Source organism: Myotis lucifugus, unplaced genomic scaffold, assembly GCF_000147115.1.
Source record: "Myotis lucifugus unplaced genomic scaffold, Myoluc2.0 scaffold_37, whole genome shotgun sequence".
NCBI lineage: Eukaryota > Metazoa > Chordata > Mammalia > Chiroptera > Vespertilionidae > Myotis > Myotis lucifugus.
Genome location: NW_005871085.1, coordinates 4011418 through 4035283, shown reverse-complemented (window position 1 = coordinate 4035283; position 23866 = coordinate 4011418). Strand labels below are relative to the sequence as shown.

Genomic DNA, 23866 nt, shown 5'->3' with positions numbered 1-23866 from the left:
CTGTAGGTTTGTATATGCATGTACGTATGTATGTTTATGCATATTATGCATATAAATGTAAAATATCTCAAGAAGTAATAAGTAAGAAGTTAATCACATTAGTTTCCTGTGAGAGGTGAAATTCATAGCTGTAAATTGGAGTATATGGGAGACTTCACTATGCATTCTTTAAATTATTAAATTTTGAATCTTGATGTTTTTATTCAAAAGTAAATAACATTGAAAGAAGACAAAAAATAAAAAAATAAATAAACATTTCTACATCACAACCATAATCATTAATTTTTGTAGCAATACCATCTCATTAATAATCCAAAAAAATTAACTAATGAATTTTGACAAAAGTTATACAAGATCTTTATGGGTAAACATATCAAATTTAACTGAAATATAAATTGAACTAAAATTAAAAAGGCTGAGTAAATGTTGACTGATGTAATAAAGAAACATGACAAATCTCTCTAAACTAGTCTATATGTTCAATTCAATTTTAATCATAATTCCTAAGAGGATTTAACTTTGTAATTACAATTCAGACTATATGGGGCTAAAACAATTTTGGAGAAAGATAGCAAGATTGGAAGATATACCCTATCACAAACTAAGACACATCGCTGTAGTAATTTAAGAAAAGCAGTATTGCATTAGGTACAGATAATTAGATAATGATGACATAAAAAGTAATCATTATAAAAACTCATAAAAAGACCCATGAGGAGGTATGGACTTGGTAAATGACAGAATTACCTTATAATTTTTGGGAATAGTCAATAAATATATATTTTATTAGCTCATTAAAAGACACAAAGGTAAAATACATATAGATTAAGAATTAAATGTGAAAAGATAGCTTCAAAAATGCAAAACAAATATCTTCAAAAATGAGGATAAGAAGGAATTTCTCAAATGTGACACAAAAGATGAATTATAATTTGTAGACTATAAATTTGATATCAAAATTAAATCTACATAAAATAAGTTACCATACTTTTTTTAAAGGCAGTAGACTAAAAATTTTTGCAACATAAATAAAACTAAATTGTAATATCCAGAATAAAGAACAATTCCCACAAATTAAAACAAAATCAGAGAACTCAATAATAAAATGGGCAAAAATAATAAACAGGCAAGAATCAGAAAGAAAAAAAATAAGTCTCTAGTATATAACAAAGAAAACTTTATTATTATTAAGGAAAAATTAAACTAAAGTGAAAGTTTGCCCTGCCAGGTGTGGCTCAATAGATGAGCGTTGATCTAGGAACCAGGAAGTCATAGTTCGATTCCCAGTCAGGGCACATGCCCAGGTTTCAGGCTCAATCCCCAGTAGGGGGCATGCAGGAAGCAGCTGATTAATGATTATCTCTCATCATTGATGTTTATATCTCTCTTTCTCTCTCCCTTCCTCTCTAAAATCAATAAAAATATTTTTTAAACTTGCCAAAGTTTAAAAACATAATAATTTCAAGTATTGGTGTGGATGTAGCTTTTAAATGACTTGAGTCAAATATAAATTGATCCAATCATGTTGATGGGTAACTGCTAATAATTTGAAGATATTTGTACACAATGGCCTAGTAACTTAATTGCAACCTGTATATCCTAAAAGAACTCTTGGACATAAATATTACAGTCTAACATAAGAACAGAAATTTGTCTACTACGTACTTTAATGTCCATTGATATGGGAATACATAAATCAATAGTCATATATTTATGGGGTGGAATACTATACTGCAGTTAAAGAATGAACTGTACCCACTTGAATAAATACAATTGATATAAAAATAAAAAACTGAGTATAATCAGGTCAATAGAATATGCATAATGATACTGTTGTGCAAATTTAAAACACAAAACAATAATCCTCCTATCTAATAATAGACAAACATGGTAATTGACCATACCTTTGCTACTCTTCCCATTGACTAATCAGCAGGATATGCAAATTAACTGCCAACAAAGATGGTGGCCGGCAGCCACGCAGCTGAAGCAAACATTAGGCTTGCTTGCTCCAGTGATGGAGGAAGCCAAGGTTCCCCGCCTGCCACGGCCCAGCTCTGAGCTCCGGGAGCAACAATGTTTCAATTATAGAAGCTAAACAAACCCAGATACCTGCTTTCAGCCAGCCATGGCCTCAGAGCTGGAGCCAGACCTCAGAGCTGGAGCCGGCTCTCAGCACCAGTGACAGCTATAGAAGGTAAATAAATCCCAGAATTAAAAAGGAAAAAAGGAGAGGCTGGGAGCTTCAGTCGCCCACCAGCCTGAAAACGGCCCTCAGCCCCTCACCCAGACTGGCCAGGCACCCCAGTGGGGACCCCCACCCTGAAGGGGGTGTAACCAGCTGCAAACAGCCATCAGCCTGTCATCCAGGCTGGCCAGGCAACCAAGCGGGACCCCCACCCTGATCCAGGTCACCTTTCAGGGCAAACCAACCGGCCCCCCACCTGTGCACCAGGCCTGTATCCTATATAGTAAAAGGGTAATATGCAAACTGACCCTAACAGCAGAAAGACTGGGAATGACTGGTCACTATGACACACACTGACCACCAGGGGGCAGACGCTCAATGCAGGAGCTGCCCTCTGGTGGTCAGTGCGCTCTCACAGGGGGAGCTCTGCTCAGCCACAAGCCAGGCTGATGGCTGCCAGTACAGCGATGGTGGTGGGAGCCTCTCCTGCCTCCTCAGCAGCACTAAGGAGGTCTGACTGCAGCTTAGGTCTGCTCTCCGCTGGCAAGTGGACATCCCCCGAGGCTGCTGGGCTGCCAGAGGGATGTCTGATTGCCATCTTAGGCCCAATCCCCCGAGGATCAGGCCTAAGCCAGCAAGTGGGCATCCCCCGAGGGGTCCCAGACTGCGAGAGGGCACAGGCCAGGCTGAGGGACCCCCTCCCCCCGAGTGCACAAATTTTTGTGCACCGGGCCTCTAGTATTTTTATAAATGCCTTTGTGTAAACCAAAAGAGACAATGAGTTTAATGGTTACTTCTTGGAAAGGGAAAAAGTGAAGGGCATCATTGATGAGTACAAAGATGATGATAACTTGATCAGAAGTAAATATAATAAATTATTAACCAAGTATCTAGTTTATTACATTATTCTATGTATTTTTCTAGACATTATAAAAGTTATAGATTTTTTAAATGCCCTGAGACCTTTTCCTCATGGCCCAGAATCATGAATTCTGGATCATGGGTCCAGAGCAGCACTACCTAGGAAACCCAGAGATCATTCCTCTGCCCTTACCTGCTACCTTCAGATCCACGACGGCCTCTTCAGAGATGTCACCATCTTTAAAGAAACAGTGGTACTTCCCCTCATCAGTAATACTGACATTATGGATCCTGAGGGTCATTTTGCCCTCTCCCAGGGCATCCTTCAGGAGCACTGTGTGATTTGTATAGTTCTGAGTGCTTTTTCCAGAGAGTTTTTTCTCCTTCTTGTAAACGGAAATTGGCTGGTAGTGATCCCGATACCAGCCCACCTGCATATGTTCCGCACTCTCTGGTGGGGAAAGCTGGCAGCTGAGCTCAGTGTGCCCGCCTACCAGGACCACCTGGAGGCTCCTGGAGGTATGCACAGTGAACTGCTCTGTGAAGGAAGTCGGAGAACAAGGTTTTAGTGTGAAGGCCACAGAAATATGCTTCACCTAGACCCCTCTGCTCCAGACACACTGGCCTCTTTCTGGCTCTTGACGCCAAGTTCTTTCTGACTCTGAATTTGAGTCTCAGGAGTATCTTCACTCTGACATCCACACTCTGCCTCATTATTTCTCAGGTCCCAGCTTAAATGGCAACTCCTTAGATTTTGTTTGATTACCCATTTACCATCTCCCCTAGTCATACCTACACATGTCTTCATAGCACATACACTACCTGATATTGTTCATTTCTGTCTTTATTTTTTCTCATGACCCACTAATATGTAAGGCATGCGACAGCAGAGTTTTGTCTTATTCCTTTTTTAATTCTCTTCATTATCCTCAGTGCATAAAACACTGTCTGTGCCTACTAGGCACTCTGTAAATCCTTAGCAAAGGAATGGAAGATTCTCCCATTGTCTAGAGCTAGGATGTGAACCACTATTGCCCAACAACATCCTTTACTTATCAAACACACAACTGCTTTTTTCAGTATCCTTTTTGGTGGATTAAAGATGGCCACAAATTTTTTGATGTGCCTTCCATGAAGATAAAGGGTCTATGTCCCCTCCTCTTGAAACTGTATGTTTTGAGATTGCTTTGCTCAGTAGGATACGGCAGAAGATGACCTGCAATAACTTCTGAGCCTGTCTTAAGAAATTAGCAGCTCTCATTCTTTTAATTTATTTCCTTTATTATTTTTTAACACGCTTTCTGGAAGCCATGAACTGCCAAAATGAAGTCAACTCCCCTGAGTCCAGCATGACAGAAAGGCCACGTGTTGACATGCCATCTGACAATCCCAGCCTTCCAGCCTACTCCACCAAGTTCCAGACATGAATGAAACCACCTTGGGTTCTTCAGACCACCCTCCCCACCAGCTGAATACACCAAGTGACCTCGGTCTGTGTCACGTGGAACAGAAGAACGTGCTAGTCAGTATTCCTGACCCACGAACTGCGAAATGTAATGAAATGTTGGTTGTTTTAAATCATTCATTTGGGGGGTAACCTGTTATAAAGCTATAGGTGACTATCACACAGCTCCTCCCATACTCTGAGGTTTTGCTTCTTTCAACTACGCCAAATTCATTCCTGTCTCTGCTGACAATGTTTTCCTTCTCACCATAAGGAATCTGAGTTATCAGACCTAAGGTCTACTGCACTAAGAAAAATTTGTGCACAGTTTCAGTTCACACCATCTTCTTTACCTGAGGTTCTACTAAACTTACAATTCTAAACTAAACGTATAGTCACATAAATGATCGTGTTTTGTTCTTAAATATAAGGGGTATGTTCATTATGATTTGCCAGTGAGAATTCGAGCCTCCCAGGGGGAGATGGTAGACATTTATCCTTCTCATCTCCTAGGCACACCATTGAAGCACTGTGGATGGAGTTGGGGCTGAGAAAGATCCAGTCACTGAAATAACATTTCTTAATCACAAGTTGTTTGAAGCCTCATTTCTATCCTCAAAACTATAACAGAAAGGGTGGAACCAGAAAAACATCAGCGAGAAACCGTCCTCATTTTGTTCAGTGTTAGTTACCTCCATGATCTTTATCACTGTGACACACCATGAAAAAGAGTAGATATCCTTACCAGAGGTGAGCACCATCTGTAGGAGGAGAAAGGTCACAAAGCATCCAGATATACAGGAAAGTGGAGGCTCCATCACACCTGGAAAATGCAATAGCAATTGTGGGATCAGGCAGCAAGAATCAAAGTAACGAGAGAGAGAGAGAGAGAGAGAGTTTGATGTGCAACCAAATGATTTAGTCAAACCACAAATTCAGACCCATTGAGTTGCTCTCTTTCCTCCTTCTTTCCTGTGCTCTTACTGTGGCTCATTGCCTTCCTCAGATTAGTATTCTGAAGGGCAGCTGTGGTAGAAGAGAATATAAAGGTATACAGAACCCAGCTATGTTCATCTCCACACTCACACAGCCTCATCTGCCCCTTGGCCTGAGCCACTTGGTCAATGGAGAGCCCTGGCTGCTGCTTCTGATGTGGCCTCATTCCCTAAAGGGGGTATTCTGTGCCTTCTACTGTGGGGAATAGGCCAGCTTTAGAAAAACATTGACAAGATCACTGTAATGGGCAGGCTCTGACAAGCCTGAATCTCTGGGATTTCTGGCCTCACCCACTACTTCCACATTCAAAGGAAATGCCACATCAGCGGGGTGGGATCTAGACTTCTCAGTAGCTGCCCAGAAGGGCTAAGTCAAAACACTCAGATGTAAAGGGGGTATTGAAGCATAGTAACCTCTATCTTGTAAAAAAAAACCTGCTGTTTGAAATTCTCTGCTATTGTTAGATAGTCCCTTGTTCTGTAAATTCTGTCATTTTTAGACAGTCTCTTATTCTATAAAATAACTGTTTTAGTTTGAATAATAGAAAAAGATAAAAACGTAACTGTCTGACCTTGCAAGCTAGCCATCTAACGTAATGGACTAACACTGATAATGCCCATGTTCTTATGACAAATGTTTGTTCTTTATGTATCTAAGATTACAAACTGTCTGTAACAATAACTCACACAGAGCTCTTTGTAAAATCTGCAGACAAAGAAGCTCAAAGGGTATAATTACAGGAAACTTTCTGTATGACTTCACTCAGAGATTTGGAAGAAACACCTCCTTCTGGGCCCACAGGCAATAAACAATTCCTAATTAATTGGCCCATTAAAGCATCTCGTATCTCACTCGTTGATTTATGATACAACAGTATTAACATGTAACAAGAATAAGCAAACAGATAAATGCTACTCCTTTCTTGCTTTATTTCCTAATTTTCCCCCTCACTTTTTAAAAAATATGTTTTTGTTGATGTCAGAGAGAGGAAGGGAGAGAAAGGAAGAGGGAGAGAGAAAAAAAATACCATCAATGATAAGAGAGAATCAATGATTGGCTACCTCCTGCATGCTCTCTATTGAGGATTGAGCCCACAACCCAGGCATTGTGCCCTGACCATGACCTTCTGGTTCATGGGTGGACTCTCAACCACTGAGCAACACGAGCCAGGCTCCCCCATCCCTTTGCTGCCTAACCTGCAACCCCCTTCTAATAAACTCTTAGTAATAAGTTTGGGCTCTTTTTCTAGGAACCCTAGATAGAAAAAGAGGAGACACTGCTATGATATGGAGATAGGCATTAACATGCTGGATTGAAGGACATATCTGTTCATATATTCAACAGGTAAGCAAAGTCAGGTTGATGAAGGATCTCAAATATGTCAATCAATAAAATATTAGATTTTAACTGCTAGAATATGGAATGCTTACATGGAAATATAAATGATGTGATTCCATTTTGAGATTTGTGTTTTGTAATACAAGAATATGAAATGATGTATTAAAGGAGAGAAAAGAGTATTACATATGTAATACTCTTTGTAATACATTAGCAATAAAAAAATAAAAAAATAAAATAAAAAAGATGTTAAAAGTTACGTAAAAAAATAATAATAAAGGAGAGAAAATTTACAGGTTAAGTGTCTCTTACAATGATTTAATCTATCCATTAAAAAGGAAATTGAATTGGAAAGAATAATATAGCTGAAAGCAATGACACAGATTGGGGGTAGATATTTGCAAAACTTCAAGTGATAAAAGAGCTCATATCCTGAACATACATGTTAAAATGTGATTGACACAAATGATTTTTAGGGCAGATAGGCCAAAAGAAAAATAGGCAAAGGACCTGAACAGTCTCAACATAGAAAATACCCCAATAGCAATAAAGATAAGAAAAGATGTAGAACCTCATTAAGAATCAGGAAAATGCATATTAAAAGCACAATGTAATTGCCACACCCACCAGAATGGCTACAGTGGAAAAGGCTGACAACGCCAAGTTTTGATGAGGATGTGGTATAATGTGTCCTGGGCATTCCTTGTGTTCATGTCTGGTTTGAGTGCATTGGTACAATGATATGGCAGTACCCCCTTATCTGCAGGGAATATGTTCTAAGACCCCCAGTTAATCCCTGAAACCGTAGATAGTATTGACCCCTATATATACTATGTTTTTTCCTATACGTGCATACACTTACAGCTTCTCTTTGACATATATGTATTGCCAGCATCACTACTCTTACACTTTGGAGTTGTTATTAGGTAAAGTAAGGGCTACGTGAACCAAGTATGTGTTACCACATAGTCGATCTGATAACCAAGAGAGCTGCTAAATGACTAATGTGTGGGTAGCATAAGCAGTGTGGATCCATTGGACAAAGCGATGATTCATGTCCTAGGTGGGATGGAGCAGGTCAGTGCGAGAATTCATCATGTTACTCAGAATGGCAGCAATTAAAAACTTATGAGTTGTTTATTTCTGGAAATTCCCATTGAATATATTTGGGCCGTGGTTGACCATGGCTAACTGAAACTTCCTAAAGTGAAACCACAGGTAAGAAGGACTACTGTATTTGAAAGCACTTTAACATCTTCCACTCAAGTTGAAAATAAACAGCCTGTGACCCAGCAATTCTACATCTGGGTGCATGATCAAAGAAATGCATGCATATATGACCAGGAGACATGTACAATAAACTCCATGATGACATTATTAGTAATAACTACATTAGGAATATAAATATCCTAACGGTGAGCCTAAATATAACCCAAAATAATATCAACATCCAACAAACAATCTTATAAACAAAATGTTAATGACTGAGTGTTAATCAATTTGTGATTTTTCATAGAAAATATTTTTAGATACTTTGTTTCTTTATTATAAAATTACTTGCATTTCTGCCAACAACAGTTAACATATATAGCTTTTTGCAATTATCAATTGTTAAAAACAGCAACAAAAATATAAAGTCCTCAGAAATAAATGTACCAAAAATGCAAAATTTTTATTAGTGAAATTATGACATTCTACTTTAATACTATCTATTGAAAGATACTACATCAGTATTCTAAAATCCCAGAGACATGACACGGTGTTTATGGATTAGAAAATTTAATATCATAGACTTCTACATAAACATATTCTATAAATTCAATGCACTTTCAGTCAAAATTTTGAATTTTTTGGTTGTTATTTTGTTTTGTATAATAAATCTTAAAATTATGACCCCAAAACATAGAAAGAACAGCGATGGGTCAAAAAAGAGCCAAGATATGGCATCAAATGAACAAAATAAACTGAAAAACAAAATGGAACCAAAGGTATGAATACACGGTACAGACTGGCAATGTCAGAGGAAAGGGGGGAGTAGGGGCTGGATGAAAGAAGGCAAAGGGATTAGCCAAAAAACATATATGCATAACCCACAGACAAAGACAATATAGTGTGGTGATGACCAGATGGAAGGGGGGCAGGGGCTGGATGAAGGTGAGCAAAGAAATGAAAAATGGGGACACCTGTAACAGTGTCAATACTAAAAATAGTTTAAAATAAAGAAAAAGAATGTATAAAATGAGTTAAATGATATCATGAGTTATTATAAAATTATTGTAATTTAAAAGAGAGTTGTGATATTAATGTAGAAATAGAAGAATAGATAAATCAACAAATAGACCCAAACACACATGGAAACCTGATCGATGATAGAAGTAGCCCTGCAAATCAATTAAGAAAATAATTACTTTCTATGAATGGCGCTGAGACAGCTGCATAGGTGAAGTGGAGATTCTAAGTCTATAAGCTATATATAAGCTAAGTCAAAGCTATAAAAATGTTGAATAATTTTATAGTAATATACTTTTTTCTTTTTTATTGTTGATTCTATTACAGATGTCCCCCATTCCCCTCTGGGAATGTCCACTCCATCCAGCCCTCACTCCAACCTCCCCTGGATCTTCACCACATTGTTGCATATATGTTCTTTGGCTAATCTCTTCTCTTCCTTTTATCCAGTCCTCCCCACCTCCCTGCCCTCTGACATTATCAGTCTGTTCCATGTATCCATGCCTCTGGTTCTATTTTGTTCATCAGATTATTGTGTTCATTAGATTCCATGTATTAGTGAGATCATATGGTATTCATCTTTCTCTTATTTTGCTTAGAAGGAACTCTTACCATTTAGGACAGCATGAATGGACCTGGAGATAATAGTAATATAATTTTTATGAAATTGGAATATGGACAAATTTCTCAAAATATGAATAAAATTGGAATGGAAAATGTTAAACTCAACCCCATTAAATTTAACAGCATGTTTATCTAAAGACATTATAAAGAAAGTAAAATGGCAAGTTCTGATATAGAAGAAGACATTTGAAACACCTACTACTAACATAGGATCAATATCTAACATATACTAATTAATCCTTATCATGCAAATCACTAGTTGTCTCTCAAACAGAATCATTTTCTCTTCCTTCCTTAGTAAAGAACATCCAGTGTATATGAAGGAACTTGAACAACTCAAACAAAGCTACATTTTTCAGATTCCTTGCTGCTGTATGACTGATTTCTGGCCAAAGCAATGCAAACAGAACTGTAAACAACGTTCTTTAATCCCTAAAGGCAAGAGGCACACCTTCCTCTCTTCCTCCTTGGAGTCAGACTGAATGTCATCTGACAGCTAGACTTCATATATACCCTGACTCTTGAAGTGGAAGCCAGAGGCTGAAGATGGCGGATCACCAAGTAAGACAGAAGGAGCCTTGGTCCTTGGATTTACAAAGCTGTCCCACTTGCCTTGGAAACCCGCCTTTGGTCTTCTTTCATCTTGTTTAATGATGAAACTGTCATGTCTTTTTTTTTTTTTCTTAAATGGGTTTGGGTTGCAGTTACATGGTTGTTCAGCTTATTGTTATTCTTTAATGCAAATATAAATACTATTTATAGCTATTCAGTATTTACCTTTATGATTTTCTTAAACATGATCAAAGAAAGCCAAAGGCACACATTTCAAGACTGGTAGGTCAGCTTCTTGAGATTGTTAAAGACCTAGATTCCTCCCAGATATTTTGGATATCCTTCTCACACACCCTTAAACACATATGCAACATACACCCCAACGAATGCCTGTGTACAACAGCTTATTTTTCTAGTCTAAGATGAAAGCACATCCCCTCACAGAAAAATCTGAAGGTGGCAACCCCACCCAGTGTGTAGGACTTTGTTCAAACTCACTTTTGCCATGAGGATTCAATAACAATTCTCAAGGACAAGCTTTAACTTGATTTGCCTCTCCTTGAAAATAGAGCATAAAACAATGTTTTTATTATGTAGCATAAGATTGAATCACTTAAATTTTCAATGATGAAAAACTCACAATAAAGTATCTTAGGAATATTGTTTCTGGGAAAATTATACATCATGGGTGTAGTCTTTGAAAATGAAAATATAAAGGATCGCCTTTATGTTGATAAAGGCTACCTATAGAGATCTCCATAAAAAGTATATTTAATAAGGAAAATTATTTGGGATTTTTCTCTTTAAGTAAAGTTTTTATCCAACACAATTAGAAAATAAAGATGTCAGTGTAGCAGTATTATAAATGAAGAAAAATTAATAAATGTGGATGATATAATTTACATAGAAAGTGATAAGATGATAAACAAACACAAATGATTTTTTAAATAGTACCCCTTTCCTCCAGCTTAATTAAATTAATTTAAATAATGTGTGAGCTCTCTTTGGAGTTTTAAAAATGTTTTATATACCTAAATAATTGAATAACTACATAATATTCAGGGAGGAAAAATATTAAAATTTTAAATTGTCTCATATTAATATATAGATTCACTATAGTTATAATACAGTGCTAACAGAATATTAGAAATAATAAAATAGTTTAATCTCAAAATCATGGGAAAGAATTAATGTTTACTAATAGCTAAGATAATGATAGAACAACAAAGTTTTTAAATTCATTCTACTGTATATTAATTAACTATAGTAGAAGAAAATACACACACACACACACACACACACACACACAGTAGTCCTGGTATTAGAAAACTCAAATCCAAATGAAACAGAATAGAGAGTCAAAAACACTACCTGCAGCTTTTGGTATATGTGGTATAAGCTGGTCTTTCTCCATTTGTCCCTTCAGATCCATGCTTACCCTTCTTTTCCTTCCGCTGTAGCTTGCATAGCTGACCTCTACCAACTCAATAATTTGGGATCCTTTCCTTTATTGCCTATGGAGGCCATGGATAGGGAACTAAAGATTGGAAAAAGGCCTAGCTGGGTGTGGCTTAACGGTTGAGTGTTGACCCTGGAACCAAGAGATCGCTGGTTTGATTCATGGTCGGAGCACATGCCCAGGTTGTGGGCTTGATCCCCAGTAGGGGACATGCAGGAGACAGCTGATCAATGATGTTACTCTCTCATGATGAAGTTCCTCTCTCATCTATGTTTTATCTCTCTATCTCCTTTTTTCACTCTCTAAAAATCAATTTAAAAAGACATATTTAGAAAAAAACATTGAGAAGAGGCCCGACTATCTCTTCCCTGCTCCCTCTTGTTTGGGCCCACACTTCAGTCAATGGGCTCATTCTCTACAACCACAGATCCAGCTCATGGCCCACCACCCAAGGTCTGGATCTCTCAGGCTTTGGCAACACTGTTTTGTCCTTTGTTGTTAATGATGAGGGGAGATAACTCATCATTAGCCAGCCCTTGAGGATCTTAGCTCACTTAATTCCAGTTACTCTTGAATAAACATTTTCTTCATTTGATTATCTTCAGAATTTAATCTGAATCTGCCTTTTGTTCCCTGCCACAACTGTGACTAAAACAGGTAGAACCATATATCAGCTGAACAAGGATGGATTCCTGAAGAAAAAAGTAAATAAAAACTCAGGATAATGGGTCTTGTGACATTGGAGTGAAAAGGATTTCTTAATAAGTCCACACAGTACAAATCATATAGGAAAATTATTTTTACAACTTTAAATTAAATATCTATACTAATAACGAATAAATTGTTAAGTTGTGTGAATAAGGCTCTAGCAGGTTTGGCTCAGTGTATAGAGTCAGACTGCGGACTCAAGGGTCCCAGGTTCAATTCTGGTCAAGGGCACATGCTCGGGTTGTGGGCTTGGTCCCCAGTAGGGGGCGTGCAGGAGGCAGCCAATCAATGATTCCCTCTCATCATTGATGTTTCTATCTCTCTCTTCCTCTCCCTTCCTCTCTGAAATCAATAAAAATATATTTTAAAAATGATAATAATATGCCGAAGCCGGTTTTGCTCAGTGGATAGAGCGTTGGCCTGCGGACTGAAAGGTCCCAGGTTTGATTCCGGTCAAGGGCATGTACCTGAGTTGCGGGCGCATCCCCAGTGGGAGATGTGCAAGAGGCAGCTGATTGATGTTTCTCTCTCATCGATGTTTCTAACTTTCTATCTCTCTCCCTTCCTCTCTGTAAAAAATCAATAAAATATATTTAAAAAATGATAATAATAAATAAATTGTGTGAATAAGAAATTCACCAAAGGGTAGAACCAAATAGATAAATCTGTATAAAGAAATTCATAATCTCACTACTAATCAGGTAAATGCAATTTTTCACCCATCAAATGAGCAAAATAAAGAAGTTGAATAATATTGAATATTGATGAAGCTTGGGACAATAAGAGCAAACATTTACAATAAGTAGGAGTGAACATAAACATCTATTTTGGAATATAATCTTTTAATTTAGCATTACATTAAGGATTTGTGTATTTGTTATATACTAAGGAGATATTTGGGTATATACCTGAAGAAACTCTTTCACAGATGCCCAGGTAGACATGTAAGAGAATGTTTCTCACAGTTCATTTTGTCAATGGATAAAAATGGGACACATTAAATATAAAGACACAAAGATTAAAAGTAAAATCTTGAAAATGACATATCATCTCAACAGCAAACATATCAATTAATATCTTACTATATTACTGTCAGAAAACAGACTTCAGAACAAAGTATTAGCAGACATAAAGAGGAACATTTCATAAGATGACAATATAACCCATCAAGAAAACATAGCAATCATAATAATGTATGCTCCTAATTAGATTCAAAAGACATGAAGAAAAACTGACCAAACTAAAAAAGAAATAGATAAATCCTCAACTATAGTTGCAGATTTTAATGCTCCTCTTTCAGTAATTTACAGGAAAAGTAAACTGAAATCAATAAGGATAAAGACTTAAAATCCTATTAAAAATTAACATTATATTTATAGAAGATTATACCCAGAAACTGAACATATACCAAGACAGATCAAATACATAAAACGAGTCACAATCAATTACAAGCAATTAAAATCCTAGAGAATAAGTCCTCTTATTTCAGGAGAGTAAAATAGAAACCATCTATTTTAATCTAGAAAATAGTCAAATGACTGAAATTTAAACAATGCATTACCAAATAGCCCATGTATCAAAAAAGAATTCAGAAGAGAAATTAGAAAATATTATGAACTAAATGAGAATTAAAACACAGCACTTCGACATATGTAGGGTGCAGCTAAAGCAGAGTTTGGATAGAGAATTGTAGTTTTAAATGCCTATGTGAAAAAAAATTAAAGGATTAAATTCATGTCTAAGCTTCTACCTTAAGGAGCTGGAAAACAGAAGCACAACAAACTTTTAGAAGGTAGAAGAAGTTAAATAAAAACAAGAACAGAAATCAATGAAACAGAAAATTATCATGGAGAAAAATCAATTAAATACAAAGATGGTTTTTTGAAAAGATTAACAAAATTGATATAGCTTTTGTAAAACAGCAAAAGAGAATGTGGGAAAGCAAATTGCCAATATCATTTGTGTAAAGGAGGTATTTGGGTAGAAATTAAATAAAGATTTTGAACATTTTATGACAATAAATTCACAATGTACATTAAGTGGACAACTATTTAGAAATAAAACTGACACAAGAAATAAGAAATATAAATAGTGCATTTTTATTAAAGAAATTGCATTTATAATTAAAGTATTTTTACACAGAAAACTAACAGCCCACATAACTTTACTAGTGAATTTAAACAAATCAAACATTTAAGGAACAAACTAATACTAATATATATACACACATATAACTTCCAGAACAACTTGCTTATCATTACCTCATAGTAAAATCAGTCAAGAACTTTAAAAAAACAACAAATGATGGAATAACAGGAGCCAGGCTTTTTACAGTATAAGAAAGGAGCTACAATTATGGAAAGAAAACTAGAATAGATTCTATGACTTTGTTAGAGTTAAAATAATTGGTTTTAAGGCATGGATTTTAATATATATAGGTAGATAGAGAATAAATGTATAAATATAAGTGTATGTGTATCTATATATAAGGAAGCATTTATTCAAGGTTTAACACAAAATAACACAAATAAAATTTATAGAAACACAAATCCACATTGAGTCATAACACAGCAAAGGACAAGGTAAAAACAAATAAAACTATTGGTGGCTATATACAACTGAACACAATTGTGTCTTGTACACTAGAAAGTCTTTAACAAATATTCATCTTAGATCAACAGGAGATCAATCTTCAGTGTCTTCCTACAAGATGCGTTACTTTAGCTAATCCTCCTGTTTTCTCCAATATTCTCCTTTGTATGGCTGGTATGTAATAGTATGGCAGGTATATATATTCTTAGTTATGTAGATATAGACACACATATATACAGATATCATACATATATAGAGAGTGATAAAATTATATATGTATATAATTCCTTCCTCCCTTTCTTCCTTTCTTTTTTCCTTCCTTTCTTTCTGATCTCTATCCACTGAGAGGGCCTAGGAGTACTAGCATTTCAGTAGCATTGAGTATATATAACGCCCAGTTCTTGGTCTCTAAATACCACTCCATTCTCAATGGAACCACAGTTCTTTAAACAAATAATTAATTCCAGAGTCATAGTGTAAAAACAAACACACAAACAAGATGAGCCTTAAATTAATATATGATGAGGACACAGAATTCAGGACTCCCACTGGCTAACTTGGGTCAATTTGAGCTTCAAAGTAGATAATACAGTAATGGATTATATCTGTTGACTAAAATAGAAACCCATGAGTTCAAACTGATATAAACATATAAATAAATAAATAAATAAATAAATATATAAACAAATAAACAAACAAACAAACAAACAAATAATATTTTTCTTACAGTTGAATACTAACTAATAAGTAAGTAGGAATGAGGAAATTAGAAAATCACCCATTTCAATCCTCATCATCATAATTAATTTGATAAGTCACAGTAATGAATACTAAGCCTTAGTAGGTAAAAATAAAAAGAGAAATGAGGTTTTACATAATCTCAAATAATCTCCCTCACAAAATAGTTATCAATAAAAATGAGGGAAAAAATTTATTTTTGCAATGGAGAAATATAAAATCACTTGATCACCCAAGGCATTTTAATCAAGTGATCAAAGTTCCTACCAGAAATAGGATAAAACAACCTCATATTCCACCAGTCATAATGCAATGAGAATAATATAGGATTAATTATGTTGTATTTCAGCCTAAAGTAATAACTTGAGTCTAATCAAGGAGAAACATCACACCAATCTAAACTAAAGAGTGTTCTACAAAATGAATGTCCTATAACTATAAAAAATGCCCAGGTTACTAAAGTGAAAGAAAATTTAAAGAAATTTTCCAGACTTAGGAAGACTAAAGAGACCTGAAAAGTAGATATTATGTATAATCTTGGATTGGGTTCTTCTGCTAAAAAGAACTTCATTAGGACAAATAATAAAACTTTATGGAGTCTCTGGGCATATTTATTCTTTGTATTATTTTTGAGACTTGATAAAAGTTGAAAATTGTTTCAATTTTTAGGTAATAAAAGACTGTTACTCCCACCCTAAAAATGAGAATGTTGATAAACTATGAAATTACAGCTTTTTAAAGCCCATGACAGAGCTAAGTCAAAGAAACCTAATGAACTAAATTCCAGGGGAAAAAAATCTAGTTGAATAAAGACCTGTTTCTAGCTTCTTTCATCTCTGGTGGAATTTTCAGAGGAGGAAAATTTACCATGGGCAAAATAAATTAAACTTTTAACAGTTGTATGTGGGCTGAGCTGATTAGCTCTTGCCACAGAGCAAGTTTGAATATAACACCAACTCTTTCCCATGGGAATTCAATCAGTGCATGAGAGTAGCATACGAAAGACTGGGGACAAGGCATAAGAGGTGAGAGAGATCACCCAAGGCATGCAGGATGTCCCTCAAGTACAAGACAGTGGTTGCTGAAGAGTGAGGGAAAGGTAGAAAATATGAGAGAAATTCTTCCTAGAGACTCATTCATCAATAGCATTGTATTGGCCTTCTATTCTAACAGCTTGGGGCAGAGAAATAGGGCATTGAAAGATCTTATAAGAAATGGGAACCACTAAATTATGACTAGAGAGCAAAAAGAATTCCTCAGTGAACCAAAAAGCTGGTAGTTTGAATATAAATCAGAGAAAGATGTCTCAGAGATCAGGAAGATGACAACTGGGTTGTAGAGCATAAAGATATCTCATACAACTTGCTCCCAGATTCCTTTTAAAGGAAATTCTGATCCCATGCCCAAAGCACTTCAAGTAAGTAGTGAAACTAAATGAAACAAAAGCTGAGATTGCCATAATGCAGGTCAACTACAAATTAGATTACTTTAGTCCCCCATATTAGAAGCCTGACAAAAGAAGAAACATATCTTTTTATGATTAGAGTTAGCATTCAGTACTTAGAATTAGCATATCATTGTCTGATATGCAATAAAATTTACCAGATATGAACAAGCAATAACATGTGACACATCACGAGAGGAAAGAGTCAGTAGAAGCAGACCTAGAGATGGCTTAGATATTTGATTTACAACTCAAGAACTTTAAGAAAATATAATAAAATACAATAAAATATCTAGTTAGAAAAGTGACAATATGAGTGAACAGATGGAAAATTTCTTCAGAAATATGGACACTGTTTAAAAAATTAAAAATACAAATACAGGATATTATATAGAAAGAGTTAATTTAGAGGGAAAAGGGGGATATATGTAATACTTTCAATAATAGAGATTTTTTTAAAAAAAATAGTTAATTTAAATGCTTTGACCACAGATAGGACACCACAAAAAAAGGGGTCAGAAAACTTGAAGAGTGAAAACTAGAATCCAAAGTGAACTTAGAAGGAAAGGTGAAAAAAAAGTGGAAAAGAACATTTACATCATTAACAAAATAGATGACAAATATTATATGATCATCTCAACAGACGAAGAAAAAATTATTTCACAAAATTCAACACATAATAAAATTTCTCAAAATATAAATAGAATAAAACTCTCTTAGTGTGATAAAAGGTATCTACAGAAAATCTACAGCTAATGTCATACTTAATGATGAAATGTTAAACACTTTCTGTTAAGCTAGAGCAGGGGTCCTCAAACTTTTTAAACAGGGGGCCAGTTCACTGCCCCTCAGACCGTTAGAGGGCCAGACTATAGTTTAAAAAAAAACTATGAACAAATTCCTATGCACACTGCACATATCTTATTTTGAAGTAAAAAAACAAAAAGGGAACAAATACAATATTTGTATTTGCAAGTGGCCCGCAGGCCGTAGTTTGAGGACCCCTGAGCTAGAGCCTAAAGCAAGTATATCTGTTATTACTACTTCTATTTAACATTGTACTTATCCAATTCAGTGCAAGAAGATAAGAGTAAAGGCATAAAGATCAGAAAGGAAAACGTAACACTTATTCTACTAACTGATGACATGAATATATGTATAGAAAAAACCACAGAATCTACATAAAAACAAAACCCTAAAGCTAACAAATAAATATAATAAGACTACAGGAAATAACACCAATAAATAAAATAAATTTTATTTCAGATACTATAAATTATAATTATAAAATTGAATTTAAAAAATACAGTTTATAATAACATAAAAACTAAACATATCAAAATAAATTTAATAAAATAAGTATAGAATTGTTACAATGAAAATTCCAAAACATCTTAGAAATTAAAGAAGACCCACCTGAGTAGAGAGATATATTAAGACTCAGTATTGTTTATAAGTCCATACTTTGAAATTTATTTATAAATTAAGCTTAACCCCAAAATCCATGCATGTTGTTTTGAGGAAATTATATAATACATCAAAATTATATAGGAAAAGTCCAATAATTTTTTTAAAATAACAAAGTTGAAGACCCAACCCTATTTAATCTCAAGTTGTATTAGAAAGCTATACTAATCAAAACAGTGTTGTATCGACAGAGGGATAGATTTATATATTGATAACGAATTTTTGATAAAGGTTCAAAGTGCAGAAAATTTGGGTCTATTTATGGACTCTGTTATCTTTTATTAATCTACTAGAGGCCCAGTGCATGAAATTCATGCATGGGGGGTCCCCTCATCCCAGCCTACACCCTCTCCAATCCGGGACCCCTCAGGAAATGTCCAACTGCCGGTTTAGGCCCGATCCCATATCGGGTCTAAACTGGCAGGCGGACATCCTTCTCACAATCTGGGACCACTGGCTCCTAACTGCTCACCTGCCTGCCTGCCTGATCACCCCTAGTTCCCCCCCAATGGCCTGGTCACCCCCCAACTATCCCACCTGCTGGTCTGGTCTCCCCTAACTGCCCCCTTTCCCCCCCCCTTCCCCGCAGCCTGGTCACCCCACGCAGCCTGTTCATTCATCCATTCAGTTGTTTTGGTTATGGCAGTCGCATATATATATATATATATATATATATATATATATATATATATAATTTGTGTATCTTTACATCAATAGCCATATTGTCCTGATTAGCGTATATTGAGCTTTGAAATCAGATTGAGTCTCTCATTTTCAAGAATAACCATGTAAATTTCTACAGATTTGAAAAAAAAAAGGCAGACCATCTTCAGCAATTAACTTTTCTCCTTGAGAGAATCAGCGTCTGGCTTATCCCTGGGCTCTGGTCGAGACTAGATGCCTCATAATGAGACACTAGGTGACCATAAAGATCTACACTGGCTCATAACAACAACTGTTAGACTGGCCAACTGGTCAGAATCTTGAAATAGATGAAGTAGGAAGATTAATGACAGGCAGTCTAGTAAAGTTTTTGTGTGAATGTACCACTCACAATGAGCACAATGTATAGAAATATTCATAAATTCTTTGCATAGTTATTCAAGGTTGCCTATTGCAAAGAAAACCTTCAATAATCAAGTGGACAAGGTGCCCCATTCTGTGGATGTAAATCAACTTTTCCTTGTGAGCAACCCCAGTGTTTGTTTAATGGGCTTATATTCAAAGCAGCTGTGGTTGTGTGATGAGGTCTATGCATGAGCTCAACAAGATGGATTTTCCCTCCCCACAGTTTCTGCCTACTGACATCACTGGTTGCCCAATTGCCAATGGCAGGGGTTAAACATTAAGCCCCATGTTTTCAAGTATTACTCTGGATGAGAAACCATTCTGCACTAATTGATTATATTGGACCTCTGCCACCATAGTGAAAAGGACAATTTGTCCTTACTGGATTGGATAATTTTCCCGTATATGCATTTGCCTTCCTTGGCTGCAGTGCTTCTACCAGATTCACTAAGAACAAATTTATAACAATGCTTTATTGTTGTCATGGTGTTCCCCACAAAATGGTTTCTGGTTCAGGAACTAATTTTACCATAAAAAGTACAGTAATGAGCTCCTACTTATGAAATTTATGGATCATACCATATATTCCTTTACACAGAAGCAGCTGGCCTTATGGGTCATTGCCATGTCCTATTAAAGACTCGGGTATGGTGCTTGCTGGAAAGCACCATCTGCAAGGCTGTAACACTACCCCATAAGAATCAGTCTGTCTTTGAATCAATGATTTATAAGTGGTGCTTTTTAATTCAATTGCCAAAACGCATGGGTTCAAGACTAGAGAGACAAAAGTGGGAGAGGTTCTCTTACTATCATACCCAATAATCCATTCACTGAATCCTTGCTTCCCATTTCCATAATTTTGAGTTCTGTCAGTTTAAAGGTCATCTCAAGGGAGGAATAACTTCACAAATGTAAGCAATATTTCCATGGTAGCATGGAAGTTGAGACTGCCACTTGGCAAATTTGGGCTCCTTATACTACTGAATCAATAGACAAAAATGTATTGAAATCCAGTTATTAAAGGGTAATAGACACTCTCAAGGCAGAGAAGACTATGCCTTGAATCCAGGGGATTCTTTTGAACACATCTAATTACTTCAAATTCAGTAGTAGATGTTAATTAAAGACCACAGTAATGAATAAAGGCAAGACCACTAAAGACTCAAATGCTTTAGGAATGAAGATTAGAGTCCCCTAACAGGTAAAGAACTCTGAGTCTCTAAAGCAGCGGTTCTCAACCTGTGGGTGCGACCCCTTTGGCGGTCAAACGACCCTTTCACGGGGGTCGCCTAAGACCATCCTGCATATCAGATATTTACATTATGATTCATAACAGTAGCAACATTACAGTTATGAAGTAGCAACGAAAATAGTTTTATGGTTGGGTCACAACATGAGGAACTGTATTTAAAGTGCCAGAAGGTTGAAAACCACTGCTCTAAAGTGAGGTAAAGGGGAATCTGTATTGGTTAATGAAAAAAGTTATAAATATTATTTACAGCTTCATAACTAGTTACTGACATGAAGACTATAATAGTTATACCCAATTATTCCCTTGCTGGAGAGGTGTTCAAGCAAACTCCACATAATTTTGGCGGTGGGGGTGGGGAGGAGACTAGGTAATAATGTAGTTGAAATAATGGAAGTCAACTATGATCAGAAGATCTATTCTAAAAAACATGCCCTTACAGAGAACCTGAATAGACACCTCTCCTGAATAGACACATGTCCAGATGGCCAATAGACACTAACTGTCAGACACTAAAAGGTGTTCAATGCCACTAATGTCAGAGAATGCAAATTAAAACCATAATGAGATATCACCTCACACCTATCAGAATGGCCATCATCAATAACTCCACAAACAACAAGTGTTGACGAGAATGTAAAGAAAGAGGAACCCCAGTACTCTAGTGGTGGGAATGCAGATTGGTGCAGTCACTACAGAAAACAGTATGGAGGGTCCTCAAAAATTAAGAGTGGGACTGCCTTATGAACCAGTTATTCCACTTCTGGGTATATATCTGAAGAACCCAAAACACTCATTTGAAGGAATACATGCACCCCTTTGTTCAGTGCAGCATTATTTATAATAGTCAAAATATGGAAGCAACCCAAGTGCCCATCAATAGACAAGTTATAAAAAAACTGTGGTATAAACATATATATAATGAAATATATACTCTTCCATATAAATAATGAAATATTACCATTTGCATGGATGGACCTAGAGGGTATTATGCTAAATGAAATAAGTCAGTCAAAGAAAGACAAATGCCATATGATTTCATTTATATGTGAAATCTAAAAAACAAAATAAGTAAACAAAATTGAAACAGACTCATAGACTCAGAGAAGAGACTGATAGCTGCCAGAGGGGAGGGGGGTTGTGGGACAAGTGAAAAACGTGAGGGGTTTAAGAAGTACAGATTAGTGGTCACAAAACAGTCATGGGGATGTAAAGTACATCATAGAGAATACAGTCAATAACATTGTAATAACTGTGCATGGTGCTAGATGGATACTGGAAATATCAAGGGGATTACTATAAAGTACATGATTATCTATCCCCTATGCTGTACACTTGAAACTAATACAAAATAATATTGAATGTAAATAAAATTGAAAAATAAACTTTTAAAAGAAGCTAAATAAATAAATAGATAACAGACCCCTATTTTACATATATTTTATATGTTTTAAATATTATATATTTTTTACATATTTTATATATTATATATTTCTTTATTATCTGTTCGTACATCTCCACTAGGAGATCATGAATGTGTCCTGTCTCTAAATCATCACACTGTGGCATCTTTAGGGCACTGCCATATTCAGTTTCTCAATATGGCAGCGCCCTAAATCTGAGGGAGACCCTTTTAAATGACACTGGCCAAAAGGAAATATCAGAATGAATTATTGTCTTAAAAAGGAGTATCCCTTGTTCTTATTCTGAACCTGGACACATTTCCTTGCATGTCCTATGTCCTATTTCTATTAGTGTCTGTAACCTATCTGACAAAAGAGAAGGCAAACTTATTTTCTGCATCTGCTTTTACCAGAAACTGTGTGCCTCTGAACTCATCATGGAATCAATTTACCCCCGTGAGCTTTCCCTAAATAGGCCAGTAGCAAATTTCCCTTTTGAGAGCAGAGCAGGAGCCAGCATAGTAAGAAAAACTAGATTTTTTAAAAAAAAACAACAAATTACAGAATGTACCCTGAGAATGGCCACTGCTAGATTGGAAGAAGAGGATTAGACTACTCACATATATATGATTTAATCCATTCAAAATTTGAACAAGTCCTTGCTCCCTGGATGTTCCTAAAAGCACCACCTTGATAATGTTGCTGCTATATAAAGAGAACGAAGCAAGGCAGAACTGCACTGGCAACCAGCTCACTCACAGTGGTGATTCAACTGAGCAGACTCGAATCAAGCCAAGGCAAGTCACTACCAGCAACAGAAACAGCAGCATAAGTACATCTAAGTAGCAGCCAAACTCCTAAATGAAGAAAATCCCCCGTCAAATATCACCTTACAAATTCAATTTTGTATTTTACTTTTTTGTCTGTGACAATTCTCTTACTTCTGTAATTGGAAGTATCATCAATTGTCATTGTTTTCTGAAATACTTAGGAAATTAAAATAATTCTCACATTTGTGGTAAAAAGAAGGACTTACCCAAAGAAGACACTTGAATCTGACCCGTTGGTAATTATGGTCAAGAGGTTAGCAGAGATGAGGTATTTTGTAAGTTAGAGTCCAGAGTGAGGTTGTGACTTCTCCTCAGCCGCTGAGGTGGGCACTGTGCTTGCCCAGCAGGGACTCTCATGGTTCACACTGTAGGGCACCTCAGTGTATAACATGGTCACACTCAAACACACATTTTCTCCTTTTGAAGCTTGAACCAGTACCTTGCATGTGTCCATCCAGGACCTTCCAGTCTCTCAACAGTGACTTATTAGAGATTTCTACTGCATAAAGCCCACTAGACTCCACACAACAGCCACCAATAATTCCTGTTCCATATATCCAGAGCCCTGTTGGGAATGAGAACAATTCAGCATTGGTTGTTGTCATGACAAAGCATAGAGGGAGTTTAGGGTTATGTCTTCATGTGATAAAAGACTAGTTAGAGAAGGAAAATGTGT

General features: G+C 36.1%; 1 protein-coding gene across 1 annotated transcript; it reads right to left on the bottom strand.

Moving 5' to 3' along the window:
- Positions 1–98: 98 nt before the first annotated feature.
- Positions 99–23074, bottom strand: LOC111825716 (selection and upkeep of intraepithelial T-cells protein 1-like). Its single transcript, XM_023752820.1, has 4 exons — positions 22981–23074; positions 5239–5316; positions 3243–3587; positions 99–106 (listed from the first exon to the last, which is right to left on the bottom strand). Exons 2-4 carry the CDS (start codon positions 5309–5311, stop codon positions 99–101), a joined length of 426 nt encoding a protein of 141 aa, XP_023608588.1. The 5' UTR covers positions 5312–5316; positions 22981–23074.
- Positions 23075–23866: the final 792 nt, after the last annotated feature.